Raw genomic sequence first — 26,009 nt, 5'->3', positions numbered from 1 at the left:
TCTTAACCACTGAGCCATCGCTCCAGCCCATGGTCTGTGATACTTTATGTGAATGGAGTCACACAAGACAGGCCTCTGTGAACAGCTTCTCTGAATGGTCATTTTGGAGGTTCGCTCACAATGTGATTCACGCTGGTGTCTCATTTCTTTTAACTGCAGGTTGATATCCAGTATGTGGATGTAGTGGTTATTCCTGGTTGTCAACTTGACTATATCTGGAATGAACCACAATCCAGAATTGGAGGGCTCGCCTGGGATCCTGATCTTGAGGCTGGAAGATCTGACCTGGATCTTGGCATGAAGATCTTGAGGCATAGTGGCTATAAATCCCAGGACACTGAGGCAAGGAGATCTCTGAGTTCAAGGCCATCTGGGACAAGGCAAATCCCAGATCCAGGCGTGGTTGTCCACAACTGCTGGAGACCTACATGAGGACATTGGAAGAAGGAAGATGTTCTCTTTTTCACCCGCTTGCCTTATGGGACTGAGCGACTGCTAGATCCTTGGGTTTCCACTCACAGCTGCTGCCGCCCATTGTTGGGGAGTTGGAAGACAGAACGTAAATTGTGAATTGATAGTACTTCTATGAAAGGTCACAGCTGATTTGCTTTGTTTTTAGAATTCTTTTTATTTGAGGAAGTGTGGAAGAGTCTAGGGATGGCATTGCTGAGGAAGATGGCAACCCTCCACCTATCTGACTGGGGGCTGCCAGGCCGTGTCCACAGTATCTACACTCTTGTCTCACTGGCCAGCAATGGCCGTCCCAGTCCTTCATCTCCTGGTGACACCTAAGCCATGACAGCCATCCTGTGACGTGAACTGGGTTTGCTTTTGTTCCTGCTCTGTCACTGTTTGGCTCCCTGGCTACAGGCGAGCTGACTTCCTCTGATTTACATTTCTCCACGTGTTAAGAAATGAACGACAGGCCTTCTTCTCAGAAGTTCTGTGAGAATTAAATGAAATGGCATATGTTCATCTGGAATAGTATGACAGGTCCTCAAAAGATGAAATATGCCACATGTGAAATGCCTTTCAAAAGGCAGACGTATTAAAGGGGTGGCTACAGGCTGATGGGTCATGGGGAGGTGACTGTATTCCAAGGGTTCTGATTTTATCCATGGGTGAACACAGGGTGCCCACCCTGTGGTTCTTAGGCTGCATGCATTCCCAGAGAGCTAGGACTATAGCCCAACACATACTGCAATATTAAAGGCTGGACATCTAACTTAGTGATGGGATCAGAAAGTGATCGGTATTGGGAGAAAGTGGGAACTACTGGTGCCAGCAGCCCATGGATTAAAATCTCTGAATATGACCCAAAACGAACCTTTCCTGTTTTAAATTGTCTCTAAAAGCTATTTGTCAGGGCAATAAAAATTACTACCACGCCATATAATATGACCTCACAATTCTACTTCTGGGTGTGTATACCCAGGAGACTGAAAGCAGACACTCAAGCAGATACCTACACATGCATGTCACAGAAAGAAGCATTATTAACTACAGTCACAATGAGGAAACATTAGTAGATGCATGGATAAACAAAACATAACATACAACAAATGGAATACTACTCAGCCCTGTAAAAGAAAGCCAATCCATGAGCTTTAATGACATTATGCTAAATGAAATAAGCTAGTCACGGAAGGATGAACAGAGTACACTCAGGAGTCAAGTCACAGAAACAGAAATCAAAGCGACTGCCAGAGGCTATGGAAAGAGAAGACCAGGGAGTTACTGTTTGAGGAGTTTCATTAGGTACTGAAGTGTCCCCAAAGGCTCACATGTTAAAGGCTTGATATCAGTGTAGAGTGTTATAGGAAGTGCTGAAGCCTATGGGAAGAAATTAGGTCACTTGAGATATGTCCTTGAAGGAAATGTTGGAAGGCCGACACTTCCCTCCACTTCCCTCCTTCCTGCCACAATGCTCTGTTTCACTTCCGTGGAATGCTTTCCTCTGACCGTAACAATTTTGCCATCTTAATAGAGCAGCTGTGGCCGCTCACAGTACACCCTCCAGATCAGACCTGTTAGCCTTCCTCAAAAAAAAAGGGGGGGAGGAGGAGAGGAGGATCACGCCCATCTGAGATTGTAATGGCTCCCAGCTGCACCGGCTCCTGGCTGCACCTGTCCCAGCTGCACCTGCTCCCGGCTGTGCCAGCCTTGGGAAGTGCTAGTATATGAGGAGAGTGGAGGGTTAATTGAAAGGGAGACCTTGTATGTAACTATGTGGGATTTTCAGTAATATGGCTGTTCCAGAGTCACCCACACCCTGGTAAGTAACTTCTCACCCATGATTCTACACGCCAAATAAACTCATTAGTTCACCCTAGATAGGGTCATCTCTTTGGTTGGTCGTTGGTGCCTTGTCTGAGTCAAAAAAAAATTTTTTTTTGTTTGTGTCTAAAGAACACGCTGCCCAGGTTAGGCCTCAGCACAAAGCAGCGCTACATTTACTGCTTTCTTCTTTCCTCCTCCCACAACCCCCCAAAACACTCTTCCTTTCTCATGGGTCTCCTGCCCGCTGGGTCTGTTCGAAATCCTTATCCGTCCACCAGATGGCAGGAGACAGATGCGGAACAAATCCTCCACCCTCCAGGCGCACACAGTCCCCAGGCGGTCTCAACACAGAAGTGTCCTAGCTTCCTGTTTAACCGTGCTCTGAGGCGAGCAGCTCAGACCCAGTTGGAGGCTCTTCTATGGATGCCTCGGGGTTACTTCCTGAGGTACAATTAGGGTGACACCAGAAGGGCAAAGCAGAGAGGGATCTTGGGAAGGAAAAAAGTGGGGCTGAGCTGACAATCCCCCTTCACATGCTCCAGTACCCCCACCTTGTTGATCTGTCTCCTACTGGGCATCCAGACGTGTAACACATCCGAGACCCAGCACTCACAAAGTAGAAGCAGAAGGATCTGGAGTACAAGGCCATCCTCGGCTACATAGCCCATTCAAAGCTAACCTGGACTATATAAATAAGACTTTAAAAAAAAAGATGATAGTGATGATAATGGTATGACCAATAGGTAGGAGAGACTAGACCCAAGGCAGCCTGTGTCATGCTACAAAGGCTCTCTAATCTTTTTACTGCCCGCCCCCCGGGATGTTTGAAAACAGACTCAACATGGGAATTTTGCCAAGCATGTGTATTCTACCGTACCAGCAGTATCGCTGAGGCCAGGCACATTGACCGGGCCAAAATTCCCAGGTTCCATCCTCTTAGAGGACGCTGGTGAACAGGTGCCTGCCCCTCCCCCCAACCCCATCCCGGAATCACCAGATGCACAGTCCTTCCCCTTGAGGGTCTGACCTTCCACCCTGCAGGACCTCTCTGATGGAGTTCTGGCAGCTTGACTTCCCCCTGTCACCCTCATGGCTTCGTTCAGTAGCTATGACTCTGGTTACTAAGCTTTGCAGGTTTGCCCCTTTGGGTCTTCCATCACCTGTGCAAACAATTTCCTCTATTAAATATTCAATTTTGGGCTGGAGCGCTGGCTCCGTGGTCAAGAGCACTGACAGCTCTTCCAGAGGTCCTGAGTTCAAATCCCAGCAACCACATGGTGGCTCACAACCATCTGTAATGGCTCACAACCATCTAATTCCCTCTTCTGGTGTGTCTGAGGACAGATACCGTGTACTTATATATAATAAATAAATCTTTACAAAATATTCCATTTTGAGAGAGAGAAAAAGGGATGGGGGTGGGGCGAGGCACAGCTCCCTAGCAGGTTACAGCTGGAATGAAACTAGCAGACGCTGGCTCGTGCCTCCCAGCTATTCTCTTCCTATCTGTGAGGACTTCAGAAAGGATATGGATGGGATTTTCCCCAGCTCCCCTTTTGCTCCTGTCAAACTCCCCACCCCATCATTTACCAGCAGTGTGACCATAGGAATGTGACTGGATCCATGCAGGCCTTGAATTTGGGTTGTGCCTATATCTCAAGGTTGTTATAAGAACAGAATATATATGTGCCCAGGATGTCCCACAAATATAGTAGTGTATAAATGACAGGATTTAATGCCACACACAGTATGTAATGGTCAGAAGAGCCACTCATTTTTAAATGGCCAAAGCTTGGGTTAGACCAATGGAGCAAGCAGTTAAGAGCACTGGCTCCTTTCCCAGAGCACCTGGGTTCGATTCTCAGCCCCCCCCCCCACATGACAACGCACAGTTTGAAGGGATCAGACACCTTCTTCTGTTGTCCACAGGCATCAGGCATGTACACACATGCGGGCAAAACACCAATAAACATAAAATGAATAACGTGAAAATAAAGTTTAAAAAAAGTAACAGTCAAAGGGCTAGATGAGGCGCTGCACACCTTAATGTGAATATGCAGGAGGCAGAGGCCACTGGGTCTTTTGTGGGTTAGAGGCCAATCTGATATTCCTAGGGAATTCCAGGCCAGCAATGGCAACATAGTGATACCCTGTCTGAAAAAAAAAAAAAAAAATTAAAGCAGCCAAAGCAATGCATGTGTGAGCAGGTCTGGGAGACGGCACCATTGGTCACCAGCCTAACTGTACAAATGGCTGTGGCAACTCAGCAGTACACATCTGGAATCCCAGGTGAAAAGGATTCTTCCCTGGACTCTCTGGCCAATCAATCAACCAGTAAGCTCGAGGTTCAGGAAAGGAACTGTCTGTCCCAGAGAAATACGATGTGAAGTAACCGAGGATGATGCTCAGCCTGAACCTCTGGGTTCCACCTAGATGTACACGCATGTGCACACACAACGAAAACAGAGAGACGGAGACAGGCAGGCTTAAAGATGGCAGACGAGAGAGAGAGAGAGAGAGAGAGAGAGAGAGAGAGAGAGAGAGAGAGAGAGAGAGAGAGAGAGAGAAGAGAGAGAGAGAGAGGCTCTCTGGGAGGTTCGACATCACTTCTCATTAGGGAAATTCAAGTCAAAACCACAATGAAAAGCTGCTTCATCCTTGCTTGCTCGACAGTCATTAACAATGCAAAGGGGACTTGGAGCTGTCAGTGGATAAGGCACGTGTTGTGTGAGCGCAGGACCGAAGTTTAAATCTCAGGAACCCACACAAAAGCTGACAGGTTTGCTGGCCACTGCAATTGCAAGCTGGTTAGGTAAACTAGTCAATCCAATAGGAGATTCCAGGGCAAGCTGGTTAGGTAAACTAGTCAGTCCAATAGGAGATTCCAGGGCAAGCTGGTTAGGTAAACTAGTCAGTCAAAGCAGCTCAGATCCCTACCTGTGATTAGTAATCAAAGTGATGAGCAATCAAAGAAAATACTCAATGTCAACCCCCAGCCTACATACACATATATACTTGGGCACACCACACACACACACACACACACAACAATAAAGTAAAAGAAAGAGAAGCTGGGAGTAAGCCCAGAATATGAATGGCTAAGTTCCATCGTTAGCACACACAGGAAGGAGGAGGAGCAAGGGTGTGGGACCTTTGAACATCACTGGCAGATTTGGGAAGGGGTGCAGCCACAATGGAAAACACTGTGGAGTTTCTGAATTAAGAACAGATATACAACTAGGGCATGGTGGTGCATGCCTTTAGTCCCAGCGGGCAGAGCCAGGGGCAGAGGCAGAGGCATAGCCATCTCTGAGTTCAAAGCTAATCTGATCTACAGAGCAAGTTCTAAGACAGCCAGAGCTACACAGAGAAACCCTGCCTCAAAAAATAAAACAAACATTATATAAAATTATTTTTGTTTTAATCATGTACTAGCGGGGGTGTATTTTTGCCCAGCTGCAGAGAGTTTGTTTGGAATTCCGGGAACCTTTAGAGGGTGGGGGCTCTATGAGGCACTGCTTCCCTCCCTCCTGCTCCCGTTTCCTGTTGCTGTGGTTTGTCCAGTGGTCATGAGCAAAGAGACAACAAGAAGTAATGGATATCCTAAAGATGAAGTTTGCACTTGCCCCTAGGAACCTGATGCTCCTGCCCCTAATCAGCAGGTAGTAGCCTGAAAGGTCTATGCCTCCTTTCTCCCCTTTCCTCTCTAACCTTCCTTCTCTCCTACCTCATGTTAGGGAGTTGGAAAAGATTAGGATGGAATAAAGGCTGGAAGGGAGGTAGATAAATGAACCCAATAGAATAGCTAAAAACCAAACATAACAAAGCATGCCGACACAAACGTCTCAAAAACAGAAGATGTAGACATGTCATAGCAATCTCACCTACATTCTGAATATTTATCCAGGAATTGAAAGCAAGAAACCCACTCCATTCTTGGAGCTTACAGTAGTACCCTTACCAGGTTTCTCTATATCCTCAGTTACTTTAAAAACCAAGGAAATCCAGTCAGACATGGATGAAGCCTGAGGACACTATGCTAAGAAAACTAACTCAGTTGTGGGACAAGGACCGCAGGATTGCACTTCCAGGAAGCATGCAAAACAGCCAACCCACCTCCTCCCCACCCCCTTATCCTGCTTTCCTCCCGAGGAAATCTGCACAGGAATCCAAACGGAAGAAAGCATCCTTTCTTTCTACCAAGCTTCCCCCAGCTCATGGTTTGTTTACTGAATAGACGTCTATTGAGGATCTATTGTATGCTTAGCCACAGGGTTGGCTCTGGGAACAACAAGGGTTGGCTCTGGGAACAACAGAATTGGTCTCTAGTTAGACAGGCAGACCCCGGGCACTCCAGTCATTGACTTCCTAGTCAACAAAGTGACTTCAGAAAGTGTAGCCGAGAGGCTGAGGATAAACAGATCTGCCAGAATTAAAGAAAAGAATCAAAGAAAATTTAAAGTGAGAAGGAAGTACCAAGCCATGAGCAATGGTAACTCGGTAACTCAGTAGAGGAAACACAAAATTCCAGAGACTGAAGGCAGCTCTAAGGAATAAAGGTCAGCATGGGCTGAGGCGAGGTACAACCGAGAGCAGCCAGAGATCCGGCTGTAACAGACTGTGCAGGGCTTTGTAGGCGTGAAGGAAAATGTAGCTAACAAAATGGATTGTCTTGTGAGAAAATGTCAGCTCTATAAACCAGACTGTCAGTGACGAACGGGGTTGGACATCCCCAGGTTTGGACATTTTGATCAAGGTTTGTAATTTGCCAACTCAGAGCCCTGATCCAAGGGTTTTCACAGTCAAGCACACACTTGGATCACCTAGTCTCACATAACAGACTCCTGGCCCATCTCGAGTGGATCAGATAGATCTGGGAGGGGCCCAGAATCTGCACCTCACGTTTGTGCCAAGACACTCCTGATACTGGCAATCTTCCACCACACAGATGACGCTGGAGGCAAGTCTGAGATTCTTCCCCAGGGTACCTTCTGTCCTGGTGGGCATGGTCATCAAATGAAAGCAAGTATGTCTGGGAAAGCCTCCTGTGGGCATGCTGGAGAGGGGGGAATGGTATCATCCTTTGTAGTCCTGGCTGTCCTTGAACTCACTATGCAGACTGGGCCGGCTTCACACTCCTCCAGCCTTTTAATTCTGAGTGCTGGGATTCCTTCCTGTAGAGTACCACTACACCTGCTAGGAAAGCCTTTTATGAAGAAAGACAGACAGATGCACAGAATCATCGAGTCACCACCTTGTGTTCCCTAAGTACCTCTCCTAGCTGTTTCCTTCGTCGTTTATAAGACATGTCCCCATCTAAGAGGAGCATCTGACTGCTTAGGAATAATGGCGATTTCACTTCGTTTATCCTAACTCTGATTCTTGGAACATGTGAGCAGCTGCTACCCCACGATGGGAGGACAAACGCTATCTTTCCCTGCCTCGGAGAAGCATTCAGTCACCTCTAATGTTCTTTTCACCAGTAGAGCTTGATGCCGTCTTCGAGGACCCGTGGTTATTTTTGTCAACCATCATCTCATCCCACTCCTCCCAAACAAAGCGCTCCTGTGAGTCACCCGGGGAACCCAGAGGCATATGACGCTTGTTCAGCTGGTATCTTGCCATTCAGGAGGAGAGTATTAACGTTCTCTTGCGCTCAGTTGAAAAAAAAAAAAAACAAAAACAAAAAAAAAAAACAACACAGATTCATAAGCCTGCTGAAAACTCAAGAATCTGGAATATACGTGTATGGTAAATGCTTGGGGTGTGTATGTTTATTTACATCCACCCACAAATTCAGTAAATATTGGAGGACTATCTGTTCCAGGTAATTATAGGGTCTACAGTCACAGCAGTGTACAAAACAGAGCGCCCTTTCATGGGGTTTGCTTACGTCCACTCTGGGAACATATAGCAGTATCTTCTTGTTGAGGCTTTTTCTTTCTATAATCTCTGTCACCTAGTGTTAACTGCAGTCCAAAAAAAAAAAAATGTTAGAGATTCTAGAAACAAACAGCGGCTAAGTTTTAAACTCCATGCCGATCCGAGCATCACGAAAGTTAGTGCTGGCCTCGTGTGAATTTTCCCTGTGAGCATTCATGCAGTGTATGCTCTGTACCCTCTAACTCTTCATCAGTGTCTGGGTTATCAGACTGAGGAATAAGTGATCTAGTGGACTCAGAACTTTGCAGGTGTCTACTCTGGGTCATGCATATGTGCCCTGTCCAAGGAGGAACAAGCAGTGTATTCTGAAAGTGCACTCGTGCTGACTGAAGAGACTGTCACACGGTGGAGGGACTATGGGTTGGAGTTACCATCAAGCATGAAGCAGGCAAGCGAATTAGGATTCTCCAGGCTCATTAAAGGAAAGATGTTAGGGGCTGAATCTAGACCCATGAAATGTCTATGCTTACGGGTCCCAACATGTGGCCTTTCCTCTGTTCCGCTTTCCTTTGGATTTAGGAAGCTTATGTCATGTCTGCCCTACTATATTTCAGAAGCTGTAGTGTGTAGCCTGGTCTCACAGACACACAGTTGGGGAGCTTTTACTCAGGAAGATGCATACCTGGAATTTATCTAGATGAGATACGGGGCTTCCAGCTGATGTAGAAGAGTCGGGACATCGGTGGCTGTAGGAATGTGACACACACACATACACACAAGTACAGCCTTCCTCTCCTCCTTTAGCTGCACAGACCTTTCAGTTACTACCATTCTCTCTCTCTCTCATATATATACATGTCCCCCTCAGATGAAGATCAGGAAAATCCCAGGGAAAGAAAACAAGGTACAAGTGAGTAAAGTAACTCTCTAACGAGAAAGTAAGTAGACAGGTCTCTCAGAATGAGAAGGCAGCCAGAGACAGGTCAAGATGGCCGTGTGTATTCAACATGCCGGAGGAAGGGAATCTCTGGAGAGGTGGTGTCAGCGGAGGAAGGGACCCAGTACAGGGCTTCCCTTACTACATTATGGAAGTCAAGGGTGGGAAATTTCAGACAGGAAGGAGAGGAACAGTGGTGAAAGCTTCAGACCAATCAACAGGAGTCTTGAAACGTTAGGTTCAGAATGAACTGAGCCTTTCTTGATAAATATGTATGGAAAAAATGCAAGTATGGTGGTGTACATCTTTAATCCCAGTACTTGAGACAGAGGTAAGCAGATCTCAGTTAGTACAAGGCCAGTCTGATACATATATACACATGAATCAAGTTCCAGGTCTGACTCTTTCTGGTATGTGTGTCTGTGTCTCTGTCTGTCTGTCTGCTCTCTCTTTCACACACACACACACACACACACACACACACACACACACACACACCTCTGTCGTCCCCCCCCCCCCCAGTATATCAAAAGCAAGGACACATCACTCTGACAGGAATAAGGGACACAGCAAGGAACCAAGACAAACATGATCTGCCCCGCAGGGAGATGACATTCTTGTAAAAACAGACCATAAGGACAAGTAAACAAACCAGACAGACTCAACCAACTGCTAACCAAAGATTTGGCGGGGGAATTCCATCTGTACTGAACATATGCAAGCATTTTTTTTAATCATTATTCCCTAAACAACGCAGTACAGCAAAGCAACTCTTTACACAGAATTTACATGGTATTAGGTATTATATGTAATCTAGAGATGACTAGAAGTATATGGGAGAGTGGCCAAAGGTTGTATGGAAATATGTCAGTCATCTTCTAAAAACTATTTGAGCATCCAAAAATTTTGTTCCTGTGCATGGTTGCAGAGTCAACCCTCTGAGGACACCAGGGGAAAGTTTTATATAAGCACATTCCCCTCCTTGATTCTAGTCCCCTGACAGACCTTAATACATTCACAAACGGCAGAATCTCATATGCAACGACAGTAAAGAGAGGTGGGCACATAGTCAGACCACAGCAAGCAACATGTGGAACTGGCCACAGAGGTGCTGGATTGGCAGGGGCAAGGTTCTCTCCAGCTCTTAGGTGCACTCTCTCCAGTTCTAGGGATGCTGGCCATTATCTTCCTCACAGTTAGGCCTCTTCACCCAGCGTGGAAAATCACCACCATCATGGAGCTTATAGCTCACAGCGGCCTCCAGATCATCAGCCTGAGAGCCCAGGAGAAGCCTGTGGTGAGAGTCATAATGAAGAATCAAATCACACGTTGCAAAAACCTTCAAGTTCCTTCAAGACTGTAGCCAGTAAGCAGAGCTCAGGAGAGCCCACGTATAAGTTCAGTTTCAAAGGCTCAGAATGCAAGAGCTTAGCTTTGGGTTTAGGGGAGAAAGCCAAAGAAAGATCGATGCCTCGGTTCACGCATGCAAAAGCACGTGTTCCTTACTGAGGCCTTTGTGTTCCATTCGGCCCCTTGATGGATGGGGTAAGGTCCACCTGCAGTATCTGCTTTACTTGGGCTGAGATTCAAATGTTTACCTGACACAAAAACAAATCCACAGTTAATCAGCTTTCTACAGCTACAACAGGGTGCCTGACATCAGTATCTTTTGATTTGTTTTTTAATTATAGATTTTAAAAATTAAGTCCAAAATATCAGTAGAAATACTGATGTGTATGCAGGGGGTGTCTTACAGCCCAGATCCCAGGACTTAACGCTGCTTCTGTCCTGCTACTTAATTGGTAAAAAAGTTGGATGGTGCAGTGATCTGAGCTTTCAAAACTTCAACTCTATGTCAGCAGATGGCACGCTGGGGTTTGAAGAATGAGTTGTATCTGAAGGCTGGGACAGTCCATAACCGGAACGGTGAAACACATAAAAAGACGGGCGATTCCGGAAGGTGTCAAATGTCATATTCCTTAGTTCCGAAGTGGCATCCCTGTCTCGAAAGTCCCCTGCAGTATGAACTACGCCATAACAGGTAAGCGCAAAGGCCAAAAGTGTCTGGAGGACTACATCCATCGGCAGCGACTCGTACTTCTTTTCCGTCAGTCGCATATGAGAACGGTGCTGCGCAGCCGAAAAGGCAGCGTGGGTGAGGGCGAAGAGACCGACGCCCACCAGCACCTTCCACGGCCACACCACCATGTTTCCAAAGGAGCGGCAGCCCCAGAGCTAGCCTTCCACGCTGGGGTGAATACGCTAAGAAAAAGAAAGGCTTGTCTTGGCTCACAGTCAAATCTGGCTTTGTTGCTTTGGACTTGTAGCAGCGCAGTACATCACGGTGGGAGCACTTAGCAGAACAGGGGCGTTCAGCTTACGGCAACTGGGAAGCAAGGAGAGAAAAGATCAGGACAAAGCCCAGTGACTTAACTTCTCCACTAGTCCCTCCTCTTTTCCTCTTCCTGTATTACAGACAGCGTCTCACTGTGTAGTCCAGGCTGACCTCATACTTACGGCAATCCCCTGCCTCAGCTTCCTCGGTATTGAGATTACAGATATTACACCACCACATCCTGCTGCTCCTATCTCTTGGCTGCAACCAAAGCTTTGACACATGAGTCTTGGAGGAAATACTGCAGACCCAACTGCAGCACAGAAAAATCCATAACAATGTTTAGCCATATACCTGGATAGCCTGTGGCTCGATCAAGTTGACCAACCAGGATCTTCCTCACAGTGACTCAGGGGTCTAGGCTGCAACCCTGGCTCTCCCACAGATCCTAGTGATCATGTTTGTCTTGCCAGCAGAAAGGGAGAGTCCTTAAAGGCACACTTCACTCTAGATGTGCCACTAATGAGCACCAGTCACTGGGTCACGCTGCAAAGGAGGCTGGGATACCTACTGGTCAGAAACTTTAATTCCCAATGCTTATAACAGAGATTACTGGGGTGGACAGCCAGTTCGACTTTCTGAGCACTTGGGTCCTCAGATTCTAGTTCGATATTGGACTCTTTTTCCCCCTTTTCTTTCTTTATTCCTTTGTTTTGCCTGTATATATGTATGTGAACCTCAGGCATGCCTGGCACCCAGGGGAGACAGAAGATGGTGTTAGATATCCAGGAACTGTGGTGGTGTTTGGCCTTGAGCCACCATGTGGGGGCTGGAAACTGAACCTGGATCCTTTGAAAGGGCAACAAATGCTCTTCACTGTGTAGCCAACTCTCCAGCTCCCATATCAAGGTTCTTCACATTTGACACCATTGACACGTCAGACTACAGAATTCCTCTTTAGAGGGAGAAGGCTGGGCAGCGCATAGTAGGGTTTTTAACACGGCCTCTGATGCCAGCAGTACTCCAACCCCAGTCCTGATGAGAAATGTTTCTCCAGCTAGGCATGGTGACACATACCTTTAATTCCAGCACTTGGGAGGCAGAGGCAGGTGAGTTTCTGTGAATTCATTGGCAGCCTGGTTTACATAGTGAGTTCCAGGGCAGCCAGGGGCTGTCATAACAACACACATAAACAAATGTAACAAACTGTTTTAATATCTCTAAGCATTAGAAAATACAGCCAGGGTTGTAGAAGGTTGTGAGCCACATGTGGGTTCCAGGATTAGACCTGGGACTTCTGCAACCTCGACAGGGGCTCTAATGGCTGAACCATCTCTAGCACCACAGCTGGTGTTTTACAACCTCATGTGAATTGTTCTCAAGAAACAGGCCTGGAAAGCCCAGGTTTCTGACTTTTTCATTGCTGGTTAGTTTGGAAATAGTTCGGAAACTATAACGGCTATTCTTGGTTGTCAACTTGACTATATCTGGAATGAATTACAATCCACAGATGGAGAGCACATTTTTGACCTGGATCTTGAAGCAGGAAGACAACACATGATCTTAATCTGCATCAACACACGCCTTTAATCCAGATCTTGAAGACAGCAGAAGACGGAAGGGTCCCTTCTTCTGCCAACACCTCAGAAGACCAGCTGGAACACCCAGCCTCACAGAACTGAGAACCAACCACAGCTGGCCATTGTTGGGTTAGCTGATCTGCAGCTTGTAAATTGTTCCCAGAAATTCCCTTTAGATAGATAGATTGGTAGGTAGGCAATCAGGCAAGCAGGCAGACAGACAGACAAATTCAATAATTTGTCCAAAAGTGATTCTAGAGAACCCTGATACAGAAACAAACCTTGGGCACAAAATCACCCTCGAGAACAATTGTTCTAGATAAGAAAGAAGCGGTCGGCCTATCTGCCTGCCAACTGGATCTTGAAATGTAATGAAACAGCCTGTTCAAAGTCTTTATCACTTGCAAATCTGAGGACGGCTGTTCGGTTCTGCTCACAAAATTACTGACAGAAGAGCGGAGGTGCTGATTTGAAGGCCCAGAGAGAACCGCATGATGTGTCCCTCAAGCTCTCAAATGAACTATTTCCAGACTAGGAGAATCATCTCCAGATACCACACTCACTGCTTGGTAAAGACAGAACCCGCAAAACAACGCTGCATCCTTTGCAATTTAGTGTGACCATGTGACGACAGAAGTCACCTGAAGTGATGTGTACAGTTCCTCACTAAGGTTTCTAAGAGTTCTCTTCCCCCGTGACTGGAATTAAGACTCTTTTGTTTGCTGTTTTTGTTTTGTTTGACCATGTTGGCTTGTCTGTAAAGGGTAGTCTAACTGTTACAGATTCCAAGAAATTTCAGTGCAGAAACAAGACTTTTTTCCCCTTGATAATTTGCCTAATGCAAGACAGTATTGGTCAGTACCTAGGCAATTCTTGTTCTTTTTGAGGGTGATGAATCTGACTCTTAGGAAGAATAATATTTCCAGGAAATGGACCAAGTGTGATGATTCCATTGAGTCGGTTAAAAACAGGAAGTAGTAACAACCATGGAAGCCTTGGGATGGCAATAGTTGCTTTATCTCCTAAACACCTAACAGTGGGGTGTTGCTTTGCTAAACAGGTGGCTGGGGTGTGGGGTTTCCTTCACACTCCACGGACAGCTTTGAGCCCAGTATCTGAGCTTGGCTTGTAGGTCACTGCGGATATGAAGTATTAGTTTCTATCGTCAGAAAACCACACAAGGCTCTGGGAACTAAGTAAAGGTGGTTATTGGAAGATAACTTGATTGTGGATGAAATGCACGGTGTGATCAATCAATAAAGATTCATTTGAAACACAACTGGAAAAAAAAAGAACATAGCAGCTAGGGGTTCAGAGCGATGAGGATTCACATGGAAATTCTAAGTGCTCCTGCTGAGTGCAGCAATCTGGATCCGAATAGACGAATTTTAAAAGATTTTTGTTTTTAATTATGTGTATAGATGTGTCTGTGTACAGTGCCCAGCAGAGAGCAGAGGAGGGTATCCTGTTCCCCAGGCCTGGAGTTACGATGGGTGCTGGGAACCAAATGGGGGTGGGGGTGGGAATGGGGTAGAGCTCTTCAAGAGAACCAAGCTCTTAGCTGCTGAGCCTTCTCTCCAGCCCCACAACCCCACGTGTGGTAATCTCTGCTATAGGCCTGAGAACGCCAGCCTTTATTCCTTTCTTTCACTTGCTAGTTTAGAAACAATAAACAAACACTTAAGTGGTGGTATACATTATTCGGTGAAAGTCCAGGACCCTGTGCTGATGGCTGGCTGGCTGGGGCCTCCTCGGTCACCAAAGAATCAAGTGTAGAGATGAGGTGTACCAGGAAGTGCTCGAACCAGACACTGATAAATTCTCTCCCTCCTCAGCCAGCAAAATGAGGTGAGAATATTTGTACATTTCGGGATTCCAGTTACATATTGGCTTGCCACACAGGTTCCCAGGCCCCCTAGGAAGAGCTGGCTGCTCATCTCATGTTGCCAATACAGCTCCATTGCTCTGAACATTTTATACAACCCGCCTGCTTACACTGGTTATAGCCCCTTCAGTCCATGAATCTTACTCTCATTGAGAAGCCTCACACCTGAGAGGAGACTCTACTTTCAATGCTCAGTGTACAAAAAGATTGATGAGGGCTGGAGAGATGGCTCAGAGGGAAAGAGCACTGGTTGCTTTTCTAGAAGTTCAATTCCCAGAAACCACACGGTGGCTCACAACCATCCGTAATGGGATCCGATGCCCTCTTCTGGTGATAGCTTCTGAAGACAGATACAGTGTACTCATAAATAAATTAATTTTAAAAAAAAAAGATTTTAAAAAAGTTTATTTTGACTGGTCATGGGAATGGATGGCCCCTAGGGGTGGCTGGGGGTCTGCCTTTGGCCGGTTACAAAATAAAAGCCATATTGAAGGGGGAAAAAAGTTTATTTCACAAGCAGATGCTGCCATGTGACTATGATCTTTTTGTGGGGTAAGGCACACCAGAACACATGATCTGTGAAGGCTGCCATCTTTAAGCATTCGCACAGTTGTTTCGCATTGTCCAGCATCCTCTACCCATCAGTCTCTGAGGCTCTTTTCATCTTTGCAAAAACCAACACTTTATGCCAAACAATTCACACTCCCCTCTCTCTGTGCGACTCTATGAATGTGACCGCCCCAGGCATACCGGTAAGTGAAGCGACATTTGCCATTCTGTGATGGTTAATTTTACACAGCACAGTTCGCCATGTCATACTATGAATTAGAATTTCCTCTCTTTTATGGCTGAATGTAACTCCCTGCATAACTACATGACATTTTTATGTGGCTGTTTGTCAGCCGACCTTATGGCTGTTCTGAATAAGTTATGAGGGTTTCTGTTGTTGCTGCTGTTGTTTGTTCTATTTTTGTGGCTGTTGTTTTGAGACAGGGTCTCACTACGTAGCCCTGGCTGACCTGGAACTCACTATGTAGACCAGGCTGGCCTCAAACTCAGTGATTCATCTGCTTCTGCCTCCCAAGTGCTGTGACCAAAAACTGAACAGAAACGCAGAGATGCAGATACTTAACAGGAAGAAAAATACAGGAATATAAAGAGGTAGTTGACCTCTCTGGTTGTCTTAGTCAACTCATGCCTTCGGAACAAACCCACAGGGTGGGTGGTGAAAGAACAGGCTTTACCCCCACCATCTGAAGAATGAAACTAAAGGGTACCAGGTGGAGTTCTAGTAAGGATTCTTCCTCCTTACTGTGTTCGAAATGGCCTTTCCTTCAGGACATGAGGGGATACAGCAAGCTCTACGGTCTCAAGAGCTCAACCCTCTAGACTTCATCAAAGCGCTAATTACCTTCCAAAGGCCAGTCTCTAAATAGCATCGCACTAAGGCAAAGGCCGAGGCGTGTGACTGCTGAGAGAAAGCCATTCAGTTTACAGTGCTCCACTCCAGGTCCCCCAAATTCATTCTTTCTCGTTCTTTCTTTTTTGTAAATGAGCGTAGAGGGGCTGGAGGGACAGCCAGGCAGTTAAAAGCACTGGGTGCTCTTCCAGAAGTCCCAGGTTTGACTCCCAGCACCCACCTGTCCGCTCAAAATAGTCCATAACTCTAGTTTTAAGGGAGCCTATCCCACTGGCTTCTGAGGCACCTGTGCACATGCGCACACACCCACTTTCAGGCCCACAGGCCCACATATAATTTAGAAATTAAAAATGAATTTTTTTTCTTAAAAAAGAAGAAGACCAGAGCAGCTCTCTTCACAACAGCAAAACCCACAAACACAGCGAGCAGCCATCAGTGGCACAGTGGAGAAATAAGCCAAGGAATACACCCGCAACTGTCCACTACACAAAGAGAAGGTTTTACAGTGGCACCCACAAGACAAGCTCTACTGACACATTAGTGCAGGGAAAAAAGTTGCTCCACAAAAAAATTCAGACAGAAAGATGAATTTTTATAAAGTTAAAAATAACCCAAAGCAAGAATAGACACCCTGTAGAAACATACACAGCGCACAACTGCCTAAGGGATACAGAAACCACTGGGCCTGGAGGCCCAGCTTTCAAGGCCTGCCAGAGTCACAGAGGAGGACAAGGCCAGTCTGAGCAATTTGGTAAAATGCTATCTCAAAATCAAAGTGGAAACAGGAGCCTGGAGACATAAGTCGGTGACAGAGCGCCTGCTCAGAAAGCACCAGGCCCTCGGTTCGACCTAGCACCACAAATAAACAACAACTAAAGCAGTAAGAATAAGAAAGGGGTGCAGGTCGGATAAAGCAAGATCAGACCAATTTCAAGCTTCGAATGCTGGAAATTTTCCATTTAGGTAAATTTAAAATGATGTAAAAGGGAAAACACCGGCCTCAGGACATGGGCTACTGAAGCAGTGGAAGCAGGAGCTTGGGGAGGAGGAGAAACCTACAATTCCATGTCATTTCCTGTGTCAAGTATTAGTCAGCTTTCTGTTACTATTATAAAATGCCTGGTAATCAACTTACAAAGGTGAAAGGCTGGGGTAGGGGGAGGACTCACAGATTGGAGGTTGGAGTTCTCTGCCATGGTCCATATTTTTTTTTGTCTACATATATTTTATGTGTGGGGTGTTTTGCCTGCAAGCACGTCTGTGCACCACTTGCGTACCTGATGAGAATGTCAGATCTCTTGAAACTGGAGTTAACAGACAATTGTGAGCTGCCATGTGGTTGCTGGGAATCTAACTGGGGTCCTCTATAATTGCTCTTAACCACTGACCCATCGTTCCAGCCCCTCCACTGCTTTTGAATGTACGACAGGGCAGCAACATCATGGCAAAAGCAAGGGGTAAATAAATCCTTGAAGGACATGCCCACGATGACCTAATGGTTCCCTGCAGGCCTCCCCTCTTACAGGTTCCACCAGATCCTAAGAGAGCTAAGGCTGGGACCAAACCTTTCACAAGGCGTCCCGGGCCCAAATCATACCGTCCCAGATGTGCCGCAGCTTGGTTTTGTTTTGGATGATGAGTTTGTGAACTCCTATTATAGAACAAACTAGATAAAGAGATTAAGGCAGGACATGCATAGAGCAATGAAAACCCAATTAGGGAGCAGAAAGGAAAGCATGAAATCATTATTCTCAGCCCTTGGCAGTACTAGGTAGGCGGATCAGGATGTGTGCCTGTGATGCTGGAGACTTAGCTGCTAGCTCTCTGGTCTTTCCATAGCCTGCCCTCCCTGGAAGGCCATTTCTCTCAATAGCATCTCTGACTGTACGCCAACCATTAGAGGTCTCAGGCTTCTAGACTCCTGATTAAGAGAGGCACTGGATGCTTAGGATGTCACACAAGTGGCTGGATTATATTGCCCAAACTTCAGGCTAACCGACAGGGGTTTACATTTGCACCTGGCATATGTCTTTTTTCTTAGAGACAACCGTGGTTAATATCAGCTGTCAGCCTGCCAGGATCTAAACTCATCTAGCAGACAAACCTCTGGGTGGGTCTCTAAGAAGTTTCTAGATCAGGTTATCAAAGGTTGGAAGATCCATCCCGAATGTGACTGGCACCATTCCACCAGCCAAGGACCTAGGCTGAATACGATGAAGAAAAAAATTTTAAATTTTGCCAGCTGGTGGTGGTGCACACCTTTAATCCCAGCAATCTGGGAGGCAGAGGCAGGCATATCTCTGGGGTTGAGGCCAGCCTAGTCTACAAAGGAACAATAGCCAGAACTACACAGAGAAACCCTGTCTTGAATAATCAAAATCTTAAAACGATGTATATTTTTGGGGGATGGGGAACAGGTCTCTCTCTATTACGCAGCTCTTGCTGGCCGGGAACTCGGAGAGACTCACCTGTCTCCGCCTCCCCAGCACTGGGATTAAAGGTGCACACTATCATGCCCAGCCAAAAATATTTTTTAAAAAATATGAATAAATCAAGTTAAATGCTAACATCCATTTTTCTCTCTGCTTCCTGGCCTCAGATGCGATGTAACCAGTCACTTTGTGCTGTTGACTTTGCCACCACAACAGACTATATACTCTTGAACTGTGGGCCGCCTAACGGCTTTCCTCGTTAGACTACCTGAGACAGGTACTTATGTTGTCAGAGCAAAGAGAAAAATAATGAATAAAGGAGGGACGATAAAGCATTTTACCTAAATGTGATAGAGAAATAACTAACCGGGTTACTGTGGACAACCCCACAAAGGGACAGGTCTTCCTTTAAAGAGGAAAAATGAACCCATCAAAGAAAAAAAAAAGGTCTTCAATACTTGGGAAAGCAGCACAAAAAAAACCTTGTTCAAAATGATGTCCTCAAATTAGGGACATCTATAGCACACTTTTCAGTGCAGGGAAAAGATGGGGCGTCACCCTGATGGCACTTATAGCCATGGCGAGGGTAAGGTCAATGGGTTGAAAATTACCAAAAGGAAATAGGAAAAGTAAGAGGGCATCTGGCTAAACTGACCTGACAGGATTCCTACTGAAGACAAGCCAGCTTGAATAAGCACCACCCTCGGCTTGGTGCAGAATGAAAAGCCTGCTCGTGGGAGCAATCAGATAATGAAGCAGAGCGTTCCGGCTAAATGACCTTGGCAGAGTTCTTTGCTAAAACCAGCACTTACAAGGAAATACAGAGATGGGTCTAGGAGAGAGTTCAAACTGAAGAGACTGACTAAACTTTGATCAAGCAGAAGATCACTGTCAAGTAAGAGACAGAAAAGCCCTTTGTTGTATGGTGGAGAAGACACTGACACCCACCAAAGGTCAGCACTAAATTCTTCTCGGTCCACAAATGCTCATGAGACTGAGGAAGGAAAAACTCACACTGGTTTTCTCCCACACCCAGCTCCTCTAGTTCTAGTGTGCCCCAGAGCAGAGGTGAGTGGAAGCCTCAGCACCCATAACAACTCCTCCTCAGTGCAAATGCCCCGAGTCACTTAGGCAGTGCTGTGGGCAGCACTTGTTCTTGTGGTCAGCTGCCACAAACAACAGAAAAGGGTGGGGGTGGGGGGGGGGTGCAGGGTTTGCTCTGTTTACAGTTTCCACCAGTCTCAGTCCATCATGGAAGGGAAGGCAGGGCAGAACAAATCAGTCCACGGCAGCAAGACCACATGGAGAAAACCTGAGATGGCTAACCCTCATTATCAACGTGAATTCTGAATCATTCAGGAGCTGTCATGGTTTGAATATGCTTGGTCAAAGAAGTGGCACTATTAGGAGGTGTGGCCCTGTTGGAGTAGGTGTGTCACTGTGAGGGTGGGCTTAGGACCCTCACCCTAGCTGCCTGGAAGTAGGTACTCTGCTAGCAGCCTTCAGATGAAGAAACAGAACCCTCAGCTCCTCCTGCACCATGCCTGCCTAGATGTTGCGATATTCTCACATTTTTTAAAAAGATTTATTATACACACACACACACACACACACATACACACACACACACACACACATATGAGTACCCTGTAGCTGTCTTCAGACACACCAGAAAAAGGCATCAGATCCCATGACAGATGGTTGTGAGCCACCACGTGGTTGCTGGGATTTGAACTCAGGACCTCTGGAAGAACGGTCAGTGCTCTTAACCACTGAGTCATCTCTCAAGCCCATGCTCCCACCTTGATGATAGTGGACTGATCCTCTGAACCTGTAAGCCAGCCCCTATTAAATGTTGCCATTTATAAGACTTGCTTAGGTCATGGTGTCTGCTCACAGCAGTAAAACCCTAAGACAGAAGTCCTAGATGGGATACCAAGGGAGAAACAAAAAAGTGGGCTGGGCCTGAGCACTCTTCCCATCAGCCACCTGACACTCCGATCACCACACTTCTCTGCCTCAAACCGTGAATCAAGATAAACCGTCTTCCCTGCCGCTGTCAGGTGTCACAGCCACAAGACAATAATGCACAGCTCCCCGAAGCATGGCCCACTAGAAAGCAAGAGTCTCATTCATCGACTTCCTAAGCTGTTCTAGTGTTTCAGGTCCCGAACTACGCAGGCGCTGATGAACAACAGCCTCTGCTAATGACAGCTCTACTACTGCAGTGTCTGGAATAGGCAGAGGGACTTCAGTATACTCATCAAGATGGATACCTGAGCTTAGCTAGTAGGAAGCAAAGGAATCCAAGAAGCCATCCCAGAGAAAATGACAGCAAGTGAACCCTAAAAGATAAGAGGGATGAAGGATGTCTGAGGAAGAGCATCGTGTGCAAACAAAAGCACCAGAGATGTTACTGTCCCCAATAAAGTCACCCAAAGGTGGGCATGGAGGCCTCACATGAAGGTGACACTTAAGTCTTGGGGGATGGTGGAATCTCTGCTAAGCAGGAAAGGACACTGGCATCTGGGAAGACGTGTGAATAATATAAGTGACAAGAACAAACAAGAAGAGAGCAGGACAGCTCCTTAGCGGCCACAATGTCACACGTAGTAGCTTGCAGTGAAGATGACAGAGAGCCTGAAGAAGGAAGAGTGTCATTATTTGAACTTTAAATGTCCCCAAAGGTCCAATGTTAAGCTTGGTCTCTGGGTGACACTATTGGAAGACAGTAAAACATTAAGAGGTGGGCCCTAGTGGGAAGTCTTAAGGTCACTGAGGTCACAGCCCTTGAATGGAACTGGGAAACACTGACTGCTTCCTCTTTCACTCTTTCAACGTGAATAGTTCTGTCCCTGATGCATTTCCCACCATTGCTACCCAGCACCAAAACAGTGGCTGAAAAGCTCCCTGATCACAGGCGAAAGCCTGTAAAGTGAATCTATCCAACATGTCCACAATCCCATGGCTTGTGAGGCTAATGTAGAACTGCAAGTTTGTATCTGGGCCGAGCTACATACTGAGACACTGTCTGGAAGGCAGAAAATAATTGCAGTTTCAAATAAAAACAAGAGCTGGAGAGATGGCAGCAGCAGCAGAGAATGCGTACAGCTTTTGCAAAAGACAAAGTTTAACTCCCAGCACCCACCTCTACGGCTCAGGAGCACCTTTAATTCCAGCTCCAGGGAATCTGATGCCTTCTTTTGGTCTCCAAGGGTACCTGAATTTGGGCATACATACCTGTACACAGATATACACACACACATACACACAAATAATTAAAAATAAAATAAGTCTTTAATAAATCAAAAAATAAATAAAATCATGAACCCAAATAAACCTTTTTCTTTATAAGTTGATTGATTCTCTTAGATACTTGCCATCATAAAGAAAAGCTGGCTAACAGAGAGAAGAGAAAGAAGAAAGTCAAATGAACAGATCATCAGCCAAGACAATTTCTGTGCATCAGAGACATATTTTAAAATGAAGATGGATGATATGAATTCCTAACTACACAGGCTTTCCATTCAGACAGACCTAAGTTCAAGTCCCCACCTCCGCATTTCACTGTCTGGAAGACCTTGGGCAAATCACTTAACCTGGCCAAGATTCCATTTCTTCACCTGGGAAATCAGGGCCATAGAGAAAGCGAATCTCACAGCTGTGGAAAGGATGGAGCGGCAGAATACGTGGAAACGAAGGAACTCAAAACACAGCCCATGGAGAGCAGGAGAACCAGACAGCAGAAGGGAGCCACCGGCCTTGATGCTGGTGTTAGCGGCCTCCATTAGCTAGGTGCAGGTGCTGAAGGAGATGATCTGTGCACACTAACTCCAGAGCCCCTGGCTTGTCCCTGACACTGAGCAGAGACCTGAGTGCTCCGGAAGAGGATATATACTCACGGGAAGAAGGTGACACGCCCTCTGGTAAAAAGAAGTTCCTCTGGGAGCCTGGCACACTCTCACAGCGTGTGGATAGAACGACCCCGCCTCTTGTTACCTGAGCCTCTTTCCAGTGTCATGCTTCTAACAAGCACACTTGAAGGGTAACAGTTTGCATAAGCCGTAGATTTCCTCCTCCCCAAGCTCCATGCTTTTCTGCTACGACACAAACCATCTGCATGTGGAGCATCCATCTGAACCCATCACACTGCCCCTGCAGGGCTTGGAGGCAAAGATGCCGAGGTTCCTACTATTTCCTCTGCCAAAGCAGTGAAGTCCTGGTCTCTACTCTCAGAGTCTGCGTCTTCTGCAAGTTCGGTCGTTAGCTCATAAGCTGAAAAGACCCGGAGCCATCAATGTGTGCACGGTATGAAAGCCGTGAGTGTAAGCCATGACAAAGCCTACAGCGAGGATTCAGACAGCGCTGTTTGCCAACAAGTCAAGGACAGGGGTAAGAAAGAGGGCTCTGCCGGACTCAAAGAAACGCACACGAGGCTCTAGGCGCCATCTCCGGCGCTGCAATAGGAAAGCCACAGACCAGTCCCTTTTCAGTCTTCCTCTAAGTCCTCCAAGCTGTCTTGGAATTCCCTAGGTAGCCTCAACCCTGCTATCCTCCTGCCTCAACATCCCAAGAGCTAGAATTGCAGGGGCACACCATCACGCCAGAGTAAACGAAAGCAGTTTCAACCAAAGCCGAGTAGGCAACAGGACCTGGCGCTGCATCTGAGTAAGATGAAGACTGAAAGTAGCCACTGAATTTAGCAAGATGCGGCATGGTGGGGAGCCAAACTGTAGTGGAAGAAAGGATGGAGGTAAGGAAGTTGTAACAGTAAGTAAGAGGCATTTGATAGAAGCTTAGCTGAAGCAGGGTGCTGGCAGCACAAACCTTTAATCCCAGCACTCCAGAGACAGAGGCAGGGAGATCCCTGACTTGAGGCTAACTTGGTCTACAGAACTAGTTCCAGGACAGCCAAGGCTACACAGAGAAACCTTGTCTTAAACAAACAAACAAACAAACAAACAAAAAACAGCTCTGTTGAAATGGAAGGAAGGGTTGGAGCACTGGTAGCAGGAATGGTTTGGGCCAACCTCAACTTGTCCCACACACACCCCCCTCTCTTTTCTTTTCTGTTTGGTTTGGTTTTTCTGAGACAAGGTTTCTCTGTGTAATAGCCCAGGCTGGCCTCCACTCACTTTGTAGACCTGGCTGGCCTCGAAGTCACAAAAACATGCCTGCCTCTGTCTCCCGAATGCTAAGATTAAAGGCGTGCGCCACCACACTCTGCCTTTCAACGTCTCTCTTAATAAATGGAAATGATTACTGAGAGCAAACCCAGAAAGAGAAAAAAAAAAAGGGGGGGGGATAAAAATAACATTAGGATGCACTCAGAGGAAGAGTGACCTCGGATTCCCGGTGGGACTGCATCTGCTCTAATCATACACCCTCAAGCAGCTCAACCTGCTGGCAGGTTGGGGTCTGTCTCTAGGTGGGTGGCATCCACTCCCCCACCCCCCAAAAGGGGCCCCATCAGCAGAGATAAGAATCCCTGTGTGGCCCAACTTGCAGGGCTCCTGAACCCTCCTCCCTGGCCATCAGTGCGTGTTCTTATAGGCGCGTTCTTATAGAATCCAGTTCCGGCAGAGTTTCCTCGAGTCAGCTTAGGAAGAACTATTCGGGGTGGTTGATCACCTGCAATGTCTGATGAGGTTTCTCATCCTCTACCAGCCTGCAGGGGTGTTGGCTCAGTCTGTCCTCAGCAATTCTGTTAGGCCAGTTTAGCCAGAAGCCCCTTATACCTGGTGCTTCCCACTTGTCATTTCCCATTCATCAACACCCACCTGGTGCCTCAATATAGACTCAGAACCAAGCTAGGTCTCTCTTCCCTAGTGCCAAACCCTGCTGAGGATGGTCCTGAATAACAATTGTCATTACATTTTTTTTTTTTAAAGTATCCACTAGGGGTAGAAACAGCTCAATTGGTTAAGTGCTTGCCTCACAGGCAGGACCAGAGTTTGATATCCATGACCCATTTTTAAAAAAGAATTAAACTCTAAATTAATTTAAAGATTTGAATTTATAAAATACTGTAATTTTAAGAAAAATTGCCACACACCCCTTTGATCCCAGCACTCAGGAGTCAGAATCGGGTGAATCTATGAATTGGAGACCAGCCCAGTCTATGTAAAAAGTTCCAGATTAGCCAGGGATACATAATGTGACCCATCTTTAAAAAATAAAATAAAATGTTGTGTGGTAGCATTCACCTAATTAATAATCCTAGGCTAGGAAGATGGAAAAAAAAAATAGGTGGATTTCTGGTGTTCATTGGCCAGCCAAACTAGCTTGCTTGGGAAGTTCCAGACCAGGGAGAAACTTTGTTAAGCAAAAAAGGCACACGGGTAAACAGACATAGACACACATGCACACAGTCTTTACCTTCCAACTCTTATAATGTTACTATGTTACTATCCTAACCTTCCAGAAGGAGCCAGGGATCTGGAAGCCCAAGGCTTTCCTGATAATGGATCAGCAGGTGGTAGACTCCAGGACCTCAAGAAAGAAAGAAAAAACAAAAACTGTTGCCCCTCCTACAGCTAAGAACAGGCACGCGGGCCTCCAAAGTGCCTTATCCAAGCACCACGGGCTCCAAGGGGGTTGGTAGAAGAAACCCGAGAAGGCAACAGGAATGTCCAGCCAGAAGCCACATTTCCGCTTTGTAGTAGAAGCAGGAAGACCTAAAGGACTCCTCTCAGCAGTGTCGGAGGGAGAACAAAAATGCAGAGTTCACAAAATTAAGAGTATCCAGGTCTGGGTTCCGAGTACCAACTACCATCACCTACCTGAAACGAGCATCGGAACTACTTAAGATGCTCGCTAGCTTAAATGCACATTTGCAGGCCCGGAGAAGAGGCTTGTTCAGTGGGCATGGAGCCAGGCCTGAGATACTGCGCTTTCAATCAGCACCTCGGACAATCTGGCCGTACTGATCCTCTGCAGAGCTCACCCTTTGAGAAACTAGACTCTGGGGCGAACAGGACCACTAAGTTCCAAAGTTTCCCCACCTCGCTCGGCGCACTCCCCGGCCTCCTCCCACCACCCTAAATCCCAGGCCTCACCCACAGGCGCAGCCGTGAAAGCATCGGGGGGAACTCGGTTGGACTCACCGACCTTTGCCGGGGCGCTGCGGGCCCCAAACGGCGCAGCACGGTGTCCGGCAGGGGGCGCTACGCCGGGGACAAAGCAGGGCGGGGGCGCCAGGCACCCCTAGCCCAGAGACGAGCGGCGGGAAGGAGCGGGCGCCGGAGAGGGAGGGAG

At 46.7% G+C, this 26,009-nt stretch overlaps 1 protein-coding gene across 1 annotated transcript; it reads right to left on the bottom strand.

The window, feature by feature from the left end:
* Positions 1-9,829: 9,829 nt before the first annotated feature.
* On the bottom strand, positions 9,830-26,000 carry LOC308425118 (membrane magnesium transporter 2-like). Its single transcript, XM_080922345.1, has 2 exons — positions 25,863-26,000; positions 9,830-11,486 (listed from the first exon to the last, which is right to left on the bottom strand). The coding sequence occupies exon 2, from the start codon at positions 11,306-11,308 to the stop codon at positions 10,937-10,939; it is 372 nt and encodes a 123-aa protein (XP_080778471.1). The 5' UTR covers positions 11,309-11,486; positions 25,863-26,000; the 3' UTR covers positions 9,830-10,936.
* Between the last annotated feature and the right edge of the window lie 9 nt (positions 26,001-26,009).

This window comes from Micromys minutus, assembly GCF_963924665.1.
Source record: "Micromys minutus genome assembly, chromosome: 10".
Classification (NCBI taxonomy): Eukaryota; Metazoa; Chordata; class Mammalia; order Rodentia; family Muridae; genus Micromys; species Micromys minutus.
Note: the sequence above shows the minus strand (reverse complement) of the source record. Positions and strands in the feature narration are given on the sequence as shown.

What these genes read in the sequence shown, in the direction of transcription:
- LOC308425118 (XM_080922345.1), bottom strand. Translation starts at nt 11,308, where the DNA reads ATGGTGGTGTGGCCGTGGAAGGTGCTGGTGGGCGTCGGTCTCTTCGCC.